General features: G+C 48.9%; 1 protein-coding gene across 1 annotated transcript; it reads left to right on the top strand.

The window, feature by feature from the left end:
- Window positions 1–1,418: 1,418 nt before the first annotated feature.
- On the top strand, window positions 1,419–7,801 carry LYPD5 (LY6/PLAUR domain containing 5). The gene is made up of 5 exons (XM_006901102.1): window positions 1,419–1,476; window positions 5,952–6,080; window positions 6,671–6,847; window positions 7,224–7,370; window positions 7,560–7,801. Exons 1-5 carry the CDS (start codon window positions 1,419–1,421, stop codon window positions 7,799–7,801), a joined length of 753 nt encoding a protein of 250 aa, XP_006901164.1.
- The last annotated feature ends 5,383 nt before the right edge of the window (window positions 7,802–13,184 follow it).

Raw genomic sequence — 13,184 nt, 5'->3', positions numbered from 1 at the left:
TGACTCGATGGCATCAAACAACATGGGCATGTCTAGTCCTTCGGGGTGTCCATCTTCACCTCTGCGTTGGTCTCTCTACTTTTACCACCATCTGTGCCAAGTTGTACCACTGTCTGCCTTTCTGGGTGTAGCTATCTTTCTCTGTCTCCCTGACTCTCTTCTGTCTCACGCTCTCTGAGCATCTAGGTCAATTCCTTTGTTCATTCGTTCACGCAGACCACATTGCAAACGTCTCCTGTGGCCTGTGAGATTGAGAACTCACAAGTCTCCAAACGGGGAGACCCACTGAAGGAGACCAGCTCTGGTGGAGCAGGATGGGATGCAGGCTGGTCCTTGATCTGAGGGAGAGAGTGTGTGCAGGGCAGGGAGGAGGGTCAGAGAAGACGTCACAACAAAGCTGATATTTGTGACTTTGAGTCTAGGACTCGAAGCCCCAGAACCCCAAGGGTGTGTCTGCTGTGTGGGTCTATGTGTGGAGATGGGAAGCTGTTTCATTGTTGATAGGTGTGTTCAGTCAGCTATGGCTCACGGAAACCCTATGAACAGCAGATCTGAATCCTGCCCCACCCTGCTCTATCCTCACGGTCTTGACCTTGCGTGAGCCCATTGCTTCAGTCACCATGGCAATGCAGCTCATTAAGCTCTGCCTCTGACCTTTCCCAGCATGATGTCTTCTTCCAAGGATTTGTTCCCTCCTAACAACATGCTCAAAGTACGTTAGAGAAAGTTTCACCATCCTTGCCTTTAAAAAGTGCACTGGTTGCACTTCCTTCAAGATAGACTGCTTTGTTCTTTCGGCAATCCAGGGGATATTCATGACTCTTCTCCAAGGACATTTTGCAAGGAGAAATCAGAAATCAAAGGGACAAGTGTCTGGGGAGCATATAAATGAAGAGAAGCTGCAAATCACAGATCTCCCCAAAATGAAGGGTTCCAAGCACCAAACTTCCACCTCCCTCAGACCCAGGAGTCCAGGGCCCCAGCCGCCTCTTCCCTGGACCCAGGAGTCCACTTCTCATCAGATCAGTTCAGATCCAAGCCCTCAAACCTCTTCCTATCTTGGGAACCAAGGGTGTCCGGACCTCTGTGTGGCTGTGAGCCTGTGTCTGAGTAGTATCCATTCCCATGCCGTGTGTGTGTGTGTGTGTGTGTGTGTGTGTGTGTGTGTGTGTACCTACACATCTCTAATAGCAAGGATCCAGCCACTGTTCGATGCCACAGGAACTTCGCCATTAACTCCTGCCGCCCCGGTAACTGCTGGGAGGAGACTTGGCCGCTGGAGGACGGGGGCGGGGCGCAGGGATCCCAGCTGGGCACGTTCTCCCGGATGCCAGGGGCAGGGCAGGGAGAAGCCAGCCTGGCAGCAGGTCAGAGCATCAGGAGCTGTCCCAGGTGCCAGCTCCGCTCCGGCTCAGACCATGGGGAGCTCCAGAGCCATCCTGCTCTGCCTTTTTGGGTTTGTGCTCTGCCTGACAGGTACCCTGACTTCCATACCCACGTGGGACAGGGAGTGGGGTGGGAGTGGCTGGTGGCCTGGAATCCTGGGTCAGAGGGAGGAGGGGGCTGGGGGCCTGGACTCCTGGGTCAGGGGGAGGAGGGACTGGGGCCTGGACTCCTAGGTCTAGGAGAGGAGAGGGCTGGGGACCTCATTATTTCTCTTCCTCTCCTCTGTTCTTCCCCCATCAGCCATCATTTCTCTTTACACCATTCCACCTTCCTCATCCTCTTCAATCATTGTCCCATTCTTGGGTGCTTCTGGAAGCATGGGATCATTATCCAGAGCTGGCAGGAACCTTGGCCTCATCTTCAGGCCAACCCTCCACGCACTACCTTTGAGCAAGGTCTGGGACATGTGCTGGTCAGAACCAAAGTAACTGCAATCAGGCAGGGGCTCCGGTGACGTCCCTACCGAGTAGTGCTGCTGACCTAATGACCATGCCTGTCTGACGGTTCCAATCCAGGGTGTGCGCGGTCTTCTCCCATGTGATGGAGCCTCGGAGACCCCTCGGAGGGTCGGCTGTGAGTCAGCGCCCACTTGAGAGCAATGAATGAGATACTGATGTTATGTCCGCAAAGGAGACAGTGAGGAGGAGGCCCTACCACCTCCACCTCCCAAGAGCATGAGGTTGACGTGTATCTTCATTATTTACTGCTGCCAAAACAGAAATGCCACAAATGGATGACTAAAAGATTTCCACTCCGACTGTTTAGGGGGTGGGAATCCAGAATTCAGAGCGTGGCTCTAGGGTTTCCCGGCTTTCTCTTTGTCATGTCTTTTCAGCATCTGCTTCTTCCTGGTTCCCTAGAGCTCTCCATGTTCCTTGGTAACTCTCTCGCCCTTCGCTGCTCTAGCTTTCAGTTGATCTCTTTTCTCTCAAAAGAAATTGCCTCAAAATACACAGAAATCCTGCCTCATTAACAGATCATGCTTGTTGTGTGATGTTGAATCAGAACTGACCCATCGCTGACCCTCCTGCAGATTTCCGGAGGCAGTAAATCACACAGGAGGAGATTCTCTATCTCTTGTGGAGCAGCTGGTGGATTTGAACTGCAGGTCTTTGTGTTGGCAGCACAATTCCTTTCCCCTGAGCCACCTGAGTTCCCTTAATAGCACATAAACAATCTACTTTCAGTGTTTTGGGGTTTTTAAAAAATTTTATTATCTTTTGTGTGTGTACAGTCAAATCAGCTCTGACTGGTACAGGAGGAGATTGCTCCTCCTTCTCCAGCAGAGCATCTGGTGAATTAGAACCGCATACCTCTGGGATTGCAGTGCAGCTTCTTGCCACTAGGCCACCAGAGCTCCCTTGACAATCCATTTTCAAATGGAATTAAAACTGTAAGCATGTTATTGCTGCTATTCGGTGCCATCAGGTCAAGGCACAACAAATCAGGTGCACAACAGATGGAATCTACACCTCTGCTGTCCTTACAATCTCTGCTATGCTTGAACTCATTGCTGCAGTCACTGTGTCAGTCCGTCTTGTTGAAGGTCTTCCTCTCCTTCACAGACCTTCTACTTTTCCAAGCATGAGATTCATTTCAACGTAAATCCACCAGTCCATGTGAGGGTGCTTGACTTCTGTGTGTGCCCCTGTGTTAGTGTATCTCTCTTGTGGTGGTGGTGGTAGTGGTGGTGGTGTACCATCAAGTCAGAACCAACCCATTGCTTACCCTCCAGTGGGCTTCCAGAGGTAGTTAATTGCATGAGAAGAGATTGCCCATCCTTCTTCCCTGGAGTAGCTGGTGTATTTGAACTGAGTGCCTTCAGGATTGCAGTGCAGCTTCTTGCCACTAGGCCACCAGTGCACCAGGTTTTAATGTTTCAGTGTTTAAACAAATACTGTTGTGGGCCTGCTAGTCTTTGAACTTCAATGTCCTTGCAAAAGAAACTCATGAGTCCTTTTGAATGTCTGAGTAATTCTGTGTGCATCTTTATGGCTTGTGGGTCTGTGTTTATATCTCTCTGTTAAATGTTTTCTGGCATTTCAATTTTGGTTTATCTATGTTCCACGTCTCTGGTTCTCAAGTCTTTGCCATTTTAAATGGCATATTTTGAGATTTTTAGGTATCTTTTTACTTTAATATTTTACTTTGTTTGGGGGAAAAGTTTACACAGCAGTTCAGGGTTCCACTTAAACAGTTTCTACTATGATTTCTGTTCTTTATTCGGTTTTTACTCATCTAGTTTCCTGTGTCCCTGTGTTCTCATCTTTGTTTTAAAGTCACTGTTGACCATTTGATCTCATTACTTAAAGGAGCATAGTACTTACAGATGATACTCATTACTTTTTTGGTCCAAATTTTTTTTGTATGTGATTGGAGTGAAAGTTTATAAAGAAGGGTGGACGGACAGCACAGGAGAGGAAGACGCTGGGTGAGGTAGATTGATACAGTAATTGGGGCAATGAAGGTTGGTGTGTTGGAATTAGTGAGACTGGCTCAGGACAGGGCAGGCTTCAGAGTGGTTGTACACAGGGTCACTATACATCGCAGGCAACTCAATAGCACAATAATATACCATGACAGGTTTGGAAGCCGGAGTGGCATCCACTTCTGAAAAAACATGCCTCCAGAAACTCTATGAGCTTTGATAAAAGTCGACAATTGTAGAGGGGCGTTAGGCCTTTGGTTCATAGGGTCAATGTGAGTCATGTTCAACTCAAAGGCAATCACCACCAATAACATTGTTTTGGCAGTCACTAAAGGTGACTTCAGGGGTTACTTTCATGTCAGGGGTGAGGGGTATCTCAGGCCAGTAGTCTCAAGCGTCAAACAGCCTCACTCCGTCCAGTCTGTTTTGATTTGTTTTGCTTTTAGGAATTCAAGGTGCTGTTCTACATTTTCCTCCCATTTTACCAGGATCCATCCATTGTGTAAACAGTTATGGTTTTGAGGGTCACATTTTTTGTGCTCTGATTTAGTCATAATCTCACTTTTTATTGTGTATGTGTTTGTCTTTTCTTTTTTCTCTAAGGATGATTTCGTGAGTCTCTTGGGTCTCTCTGTGGTTATTATCTCCATATACACATATGTGTGTGTGTGTGTGTGTGTGTGTGTGTGAGAGAGAGAGAGAGAGAGAAAAAAAAAGATTTGGTTTGCAGAGAGTTTATACTGGAGGACATAGACATCTACTTGTTTGGTGTGAGTGTAGAATTTTATGTGAAAGTGTCATGCCTCCTGTATATATTTGCCAAATTTCCTTGACTCTGGATTCATTCTGCGGTGTTGAAGTGTTCGTGTTCCAAAAGTGTTACTTTTTTAAAGAAAGAGTTCTTTCCATTTCGTTTTTTGTTGTGAGTTGATAAAAAGTTTATGGTGAGGGGAGCTCTGGTGGCCTAGTGGTAAGGAGCTGCAACTACAATCCCAGAGGCGCACGGTTCGAATCCACCAGATGCTCTGCTGGGGCAGGAAGGACAATCTCCTCCTGTACCAGTCAGATCTGATTTGATGGTACACTCACACAAAAATAATAAAATAAAAATTAAAAAAAGTTTATGGTGCAAATTGGCTTTTTATTCACCCACTCTTATACATTTTGCTTTTTTACCTTAACTATCGTCCCCACAGTGTAACAGCAGCAGCCTTCCTGCCTCTTCCCTGTGGGTCTTGTTTCCATTTATCCTCCTGGCCTCTCCCTCGCTGCCCTCTGAGCTTCATTCCTGGGCAGATGATGATGTTCTTTTGATCTTGTGTGTTTGCTTGTGCTAAAAGTACATTGTGGGTGTTATTGCTCATCTTATGAGCCTATTGTTCGCCTGAAAGTTGAGCCACAGGGATGAGTTTAGTTCTAAGCTTGAAGAGGACTAAGTCTCAGGGTGGCTTAGTGAATAGGGAGTTATGCTGCTAACCCAAAGGTAACAGTTTGACTCTACCAGTTGTTCCCAGGGGAAAGATGGGCAATATCCTTTGATGGAATTTATGGCCTCTGAAGACCTGCTGAAGGATTAGCTATGAGTTGGTTGTGATGATGAGTTTGACTCTGAGAGGTTTTTCTGCTGGACCAGTAAACTTTTAGGAATTTTAGTTTTATTTCATATTCCACACACACACATTCTGCAGGACCATCTGCTGTGATTCCTTTTAGAGTCCAAATGTGATCTTTTCATTCTGTCAGTCAACATGCCTGCTTGGACTTATCTGGGGCTACCTTTATCAGAAGTTTACTTTCCAGGGGCAGGAGGAGTGAACAGGAGTGAGTCACCTCCTCCCTTATCTAAGTTTTGGAGAGCTCCCAGGAGGACGGTGGAGCTCTGGAATAGCAGGAGAGAATAAACTGAACTGGCAGGTTCAGAGAGCCCTGAACTCACCCGACCAGATCAGAACCTAGGTCCTCCCCTGGCTGCCAGGACGGTTCTCTTCAGAGCAGAAGGACAGAATTACCCTCGTTTGCAGGGTGGAACCCCGAGCCTGCCCCCAGCTCTGCTAACTGCCCATGCTCCCTACCTCAGAGTCTCAAGCCCTGAAATGCTACAGCTTTGAACACACCTACTCCAGCCCCTTTGACCTCAGCGGCAAATCGCTGCCCACAGTCTCCTGTTCCAGCCGATGCTTTGAGGCTGTCAGCTCCCTGAGCACAGGTGAGCCCAGGAGGGTGTGCAGGAGAGGAAGGGGTGGGAGGCACGGGTGAATGAGGGACAGGAGAGGAGGAGAGCCTTAAGGACAGAGCAATGAGAAGGTGGAGGAGAGAAAAGAGGAAAACAAGTGGTTTGCATTGGGCAGCTGACAGCTGGCACCTCCCACTCACACAGTGGGCACGCAGAAGAAAGGTCTGGCAGTCTGCTTTCATCAAGATGACAGCCTAGAAAGCGTTATGGAGTAGTTGTACTCCCTAAGGCATGGGGTCACCACGAGTGGATACCCGCACAACGAGGTGGCAGCAAAGAGAGAAAAATGAAAGAACCAGGAATGAGGGACCGGAGATGGGGAGCAGTGACTCGGCAAGCGGAGGAGAGAAGCAACGAGGAGGAAGAAGGAAGGAGATCTGGGAGAGGAAGGTGGGAGCTAGAGTGGGGTTAGGAAGGTAAAGAGGGAGATGGAGGAAGAAGATCAGTGAGAACGAAAGAAGAGAATAGAGAGCAAGGGTTGAGGAAGGGAGGTAAAGGGGAAGAGATGGAAGGAAGCAGGCTACGGAAAGGCTACAGACCTCTCCATCCTTGCGGGCCGCCAGGGTACCGCTCCTCCCTGACGCTGATAAAGAAGGGCTGCTGGCCCGGCCCTGACACTGGCCAGATGCTGGTGAACAGAGACTCGCTGCCCCCGGACTACTCCGTGGTGCGCGGCTGCACCACCGACCTGTGTAACCAGGACATCATGAGCCATGACAGCCTCCCCAACCTCAGCCCGGGTATGAGGGATGGGGGTGGAGGAGGGGTGTGTGTGTCAGGGCCGGGTGTGGGAGGGGCGTGGTCTCTGAGCCCAGGTCAGCCGAGGATGGGGCCTGGGGGCGTGGGCGGAGCCTGGGGGCAGGGCCTCTGAACCCTGGTACCCCAGGATGGGGTCTTGGGGGACGGGGTGTGAACAGGGCCGTGTGTGGGCGTGGCCTCTAAGCCCGGGTTGGGAGGAGCCGGGCCAGGAGGGGCAGGGGCGGGGTCTTGTTGGAGGGGCGGGGCGGGGCGGGGCCTCCGAGGCCAGCCTTGGACCGCGCTCCAGCCTGTTGCAGTGCGCAGCCCGCACATCCGAACCCGGCGCGCCTCCTGCACGTGGGTCTGTGCTCTTTTCAGCGCCTGACCCGCCGTTGCTCAGCGGCACCGAGTGCTACACGTGCGTGGGGGTCCTCCCAGAGGACTGCACTCCCGAGAAGTCCCGCAAAGTCCAATGTCACCTGGACGAGAGCGTCTGCTTCCAGGGAAATGGCCGAATGACCATCGGTGAGAGACGGGCCCGGGTGGGAGGATGAGGAGGCGGGGCAGGTCTGACAGGGACACATTCCTTGTCCCAAGGCTGTGGTCTGAGGGAGGAAGCCTGGCCTTCCCTGAGAGGACGTGAGGCAGGCCTAGTCTGAGAGCGGAGGCATGCTCCTGGGCTCCCGGCCTCTGACCCTGACCTCCATCCCCCAGCCAATACCTCAGTCCCTGTGTACCTCAGAACCTGCCACCGGCCCTCCTGCACCATCAGGGGCACCTCCAGCCCCTGGACCGACATTGACCTGCAAGGATCCTGCTGCAAAGGCAACTTGTGTAATGACGAGTCGGTGCTGCAGGACTTCGCCTCTGCGGCCGCCCCACGCCGCACAACCCACTTTGTGGCCCTGCTTCTCCCACTGGCGCTGCTGGGCGGACCCCTCGGACTCTTCTCCTAGACCACCCCTCTTTCTTAGATCACCCCTCCCGCAGCCTCCTCAGGCAGGAGACCCCAGGACTAGGTCCAAGCCCCTCCTCCTGTAACACGGTTAACTTGAAAATAATATCAAAGCAGTCAAATAATAAGCAGAAAATAATACCACTGTCAGTGACTCTCCGACTGTGTCCTTCGTACCTTCACGTCACAGTCCAACTTCTACCTGGTCAGTTGACCTGGGAGAGAGTGGACAAGATCTCTGGTGGCCTCGGTTGAGGAGAAATATCCGTGTCCTGCCCCACGTGAAGAACAAGTGTAATAAAGCATTACATACCGAGCACCCACCAAGCACTTGCCCCCCAAAATTATTTCCTGTGCTCCCCTCTGTGGCTCTAGGAAGGAGTTGCAATGGTGTTTTTTCTACTGGTATTATCCCGAGAAGCATGCAAGGCAATACCTCTCAGGAGCGCAGATTCTCAAGCCAAACTGCCAGGGTTCAAAGCCCAGTTCTACCACGGAGACTGTGAATGACCTGGGGTCGTTTGGTCAACCTCCCTGTGCCTCAGTTTCCTTACATGCAGGGTGGAGATGAAGAGGCTCTGGGCAGCACAAATATTAAGTGCTTGGCTACTAATGGCAAGGGATCAATCCACCCAGAAGTGCCTCAGAAGCTGGTAATCTCCATGCAAAAAGTAGCCCTCAGAAAGAAATCCAAGGATGTGTGTTGCTCCTCTGATGCACCTCAGGTCACCATGTATCAGAATCAACACAAGGGAAACTGATTAACTGATTAGGGAGGAGATAGCCATTAATCATGTTGTCATCATCATTCCTACTTCACAGTGGGCAGTGGCTGTGGTGGGGGATCTGAGGTCATAAATGCGGGCACCCGGGGCATACAGTCACTCCAGAAAGGAGGCTCTGGTCCACTCCATGTTATACAGATGGGCAAACTGAGCCTCAAAGAGGAGAAAGCACTCCCCTGAGCTCATGAATCACAGCAAACTCAGAGCCTTGTGCTCTGAAAAGCTGCAACCCCACCTCCCAAACATGCAACCTTGCAAACTTGTGGGTGATGATTAACTTGTCAGAGAAAACACTCCAGGCAAAGCCGAGGCAGGCAAAACTCTCCAGCCTGTGAGATCAGGGAAGACTTCCTGGAAGAAGTAAACTCAGAAAAAAATGCTAAAGGGTAAATAGAAACAGGAGGAAGGAGACAATGTGAACAAAGCAAAGAAGGAAAACCAGATGTGCTGGGCACAGATTTGTTCTCTGTGCTACGGATCCATTCTAAATTATCCAAGTGATGTTCAATTTGTTATGTTCTAATCAAGGAGCTCTGGTGACAAGGTCCTTAGAGAACTGCACCACGAACCAAAAGGCACTGCTAGTCTCCGGTGGTTCAAATCTAACGACAGCCCTGCAGGAGAGATGGGGGATCTCCTCCCATGCAATTCACAGCCTCAGAAACCCAAGGGAGGGTCACTGGGTTCTCATGAGCTGGAATAAACTTGTAGGCAGAAGATTTGGTTTCTTGGTTATAATTCTGACTTTGCCTGTCATTGACCCTGCATGTCTTTCACATACATTGTTTTGTAGTCTTGATCGGTTTGAATAGTTAACTGTTTGTCACTACTCATTCAACAACTTTTAAGGTCTCCTAGGTGCAATATACAAGAACTATCTGGTTTTGATACAAGGAGGGTGAAAGTAGTGGGAAAGTAAGATAGATTCTACTAAGAACTTTTCCCGCCCCAAACCCCAGGGGCAACCCCCAATCATAATAATCCTTATGTAAAATAGTAAGGGAGAAGAAGTGAGAGAAAAAGAAATTAGTAGAATGGACAGAGAGAAATGAGAAGGGGAAGTGGAGGAGGGAGAGAGGGAGGGAATAAAAAGCTAAAAGAAAAGAAGTACAACTGTAGACAGTCTGTTTCTATAACTGATCGTAAGGTCATCAATGATTTGTAAAAGTCTTCCTTCCATTATGCACTCCTTGTTTCCTTAGCCTTCAGCTAGCTGGCTTTTCTTTACCCAGCAGCATAAGCCAAACCTTCATCCCTGAAGGATCTAAATACTCAATTGTCTTGCCTTGTTGCTTTTGCTGTAAACATGGAAATTCTAAGAAGAACCAGAGAGAGTCATGGTGTCTAAGCATGTGCTTCCTTGGCCTTGCTTCCTAACACTAACTGAATTTCTTCTTGGCAATTGAGATCCATAACCTTAGGAAACAGAGCAATTCTCTTTGACCTTTGCTTCAATAGTTTGGGGAACCCAAAATGGCCAAGGGGCAGCAGCATCTTTCAGTAGATCTGCTGTCCCTGAGGACTGGAGGCCTAGTGGGTAAACAGTTGTGTGCCAACGTAAAAGCAGGTGTTTCACATGGAGTTTGAATCCACAGTGGTTCATAGTCTGTGAAAACCCTCTAAAAAGTCAACAATGAGTTGGAACCCACCAGATGGCAATGGCTGGAAGCATTACTCCTTGGGAAGCAAGATTTCCAAACTATCAGAGCTGTAGCTATGGGATGGGAAGCAAGTATTCTGTGAGCCGGCATGAGGTATAATGGTGCAAAGAGCCCTTCTGCCCCTTGGTACCCAGATCAAATGAATCGAGGCTATGGGGGGGACATCAGTGGGAACTGGGTCCTTGGCTCAGGATGCACATTACATCTTGTGAGGCAGAACTTCATCCTTTCAGCTTGTTGACGCCCATCTGGCCCATCAACTGAATGATTCCATTGTTTTATCAGGTGACGTGTTTCTAGGTAATGAGATCTGGGATAAAACCAGTGAAATTCATCGGCATGCGTTCTCTCCCACTCTGGAATTCCCTGGTCAGAAGCAACGCTGTAGCAGACATGGCTGGGAGGAGGCGTTCTGTAATCCTGAGGAGAGACTCTGACAGCTGGGAGGTGGAAGAAGAGCACACAACCTTCTGAGTTCTGTTCACATACCAGGAACCACTTCAGGCATGGATTTCATAAATGAAGCTGTAAGTGGGAAGGAAACGGAATTTATGCACATCAGTATCCAATCATTCACTGGAATTCTCTTACACCCTCAGCCAAGACCTGGACATTGAGACCATGGAGGTGAGATCCAGACCTGGAGATGCTCCCAATCTGACAGGAGAGGCAGATCACCCTCAGACCACCACAGGTCAGGGAGGAACATACAGGGTTAAGAGGCACCAGTATTGGGAGAGTTACATTGAGGCTGGTTCCACAGAGAGCTTGGTGTTGAAACTTCCAGATGGACAGGGCACAGCATTCCAGACCCAGTGAGCAGCCTATGCAAAGGCTGAGATCCAGAGGGGGCACTAATCTCGAGAAAGAGTCAACAGACCTTTCTAATCTGTTCTTCTGTGCTGTCACCCACCCTTGAAGAACTCCTAGTCTGATGAGGAACACGACTGAAGCGCAGATAGTCACAGCCTCTGGGGAAATGAGAGCAGTAAGAGAGGGAGAAGCTGGTCCAGAAGGTGGGGAGAGAGCATGGATGAGAGTTGTGGAATTAAGGGGAAGCTTCAAAGAAGACAGAATTCGTGCTGGGTCCTAAAGGATGAGCTGTTGTTGTTCTCAGATGCCCTCGAGTCTACTAACATTCATAGCAACCCTAGGAACAACGTATCAGAATCTGGCCTCATCCTGCACCATCATCACCATCTCCAACATGCTCACACTCGCTGTTAGAGCCACTGCGTCAGTCCGTATCACTGAGGAGCTCCTTATCTCTGGCCAATCCACTGCCTTTCTCAGCATAGCATCTTTTCCCAAGAACTAGCCCCTCCTGACAACACGCAGCAAAGCAATTTCACCGTCCTTGCCTCTAACGAGCACTCTTCATCCAAGACAGGATCATCCACAAGAAGGATGAGTAGGAAGTCACAGCATCTTAGGCAGAGGAATCAGACCCTGCCAAGAGCTTAGGAAACCTTTATTAAATGGCAGGTACAACATTTAATTAAATGACCCAGCTTCTGGGAGTTGCACAATATACTACAGGAAATGAGAAAATGGGTGGAGGCAGAGAAAAAAACACAAGTGGACGTGAGCTGGTACTTGTTAAATCTAAGTGATGCATACATAGAGGTTTATGATACACTTCTGTTCACTTTTCTCAGTGACATGTATTGTCACAAAGACTTCTGGACCCACTCATATCAGAGATTGTGAGAAGATGCAGGATGGAGCAAGGCTCAGACCTGCTGTTTATAGGGCCACTATGAGTAGTAATCGATCTGATGACACCTAACAACAATAACATCCTTCCCTGAGGAGCTCTGACATCCTCCAGTCTTTCTGTGATCCTGACAATCTAACACCTGCGTTGGACACGTGATATCACATCTCCTTCCCACATCCTTCTCAAGATGCCTCATCCTTGCTCTTTCCAGCTTCCTGAGAGGGGGAGTCCAGGTCAGCACCAAGGACAGGTCCTTCACACTGAGGCTGAGAATCCCTGACAGCAAAACACAGTACAAAAATGAAACCAAAAACCCTCTTCCAGAGAGTTGATTCTGAGTCATAGAGACCTTACAGGATGCGGAACTTCCACATGGCTGCAGTCTTTACAGAAGCTGACTCCCACGTCTCTTCCCTGTGGAGCAGCTGCAGGGTGTGAACTGCTAGCCTTTCAGTCAGCAGGTGAACACTTAACCACTGCACGGGGAGGGAGGACAAATGCTAAGGGGATGGGGACATGTCATCCTGCACGCCTCTGACAAGACAGGCTAGAGCCAGCCAATGTCACTGAATAAGACCATTAGTTCAATAAATGTTTAATGAGCTCCTCCCACGTGCCAGGCATTATTGTGCAGAGGGAAAATAAGAATTGCCACAGCTGGATGGGGAGACATCCAACCTGCTCTTTTCTTTGTTTTTTTGTCATTTTAGTAACTTTCTCCTATCATCTTGTATGATGTCCTTGATGTCCAACTTGTTTGATCTCCAGCCATTAGTGTTTTATATGTCAACTATTTTCTTGAGATGGTCTCTAAGATTGAGGTGGAAAACACTCTATACTCAAAGTTGTACTTTGGTTTCCGTAGATCAATTTTCTTTAACTTCAACTTGAACTTTCAAGTGAGCAACTGACACTTTAATATCCAGCTCCAAGCCTTGTTCTGACTGATGATACTGAGCTTCTCCATAGACTCTTTCCACTGCTGTATTTTTTAATTCCTGCGTTTTCCACCTGGTGAAGACTATATGATGTAAACAGTCACCACTTATGTTGCTGAAAAAAAGGCATTTGCAATGAAAAAGTTCTTGGTCTTGCAAAATTCTATCTTTGTTAAGGATATGTTTTTTAAATTTTGTATTTGTTGTTGTTGTTGTTGTTATGTGCCGTCGAGTCGCCTGCGACTCATAGCGACCCTATGTACAACAGCCCTAAACTCCG

Source organism: Elephantulus edwardii, unplaced genomic scaffold, assembly GCF_000299155.1.
Source record: "Elephantulus edwardii isolate Elephantulus edwardi_28Jun2011 unplaced genomic scaffold, EleEdw1.0 scaffold00308, whole genome shotgun sequence".
NCBI classification, from domain to species: Eukaryota; Metazoa; Chordata; class Mammalia; order Macroscelidea; family Macroscelididae; genus Elephantulus; species Elephantulus edwardii.
The sequence above is the reverse complement of the archived record's forward strand: the minus strand, read 5'-3'. Positions and strand labels throughout refer to the sequence as shown.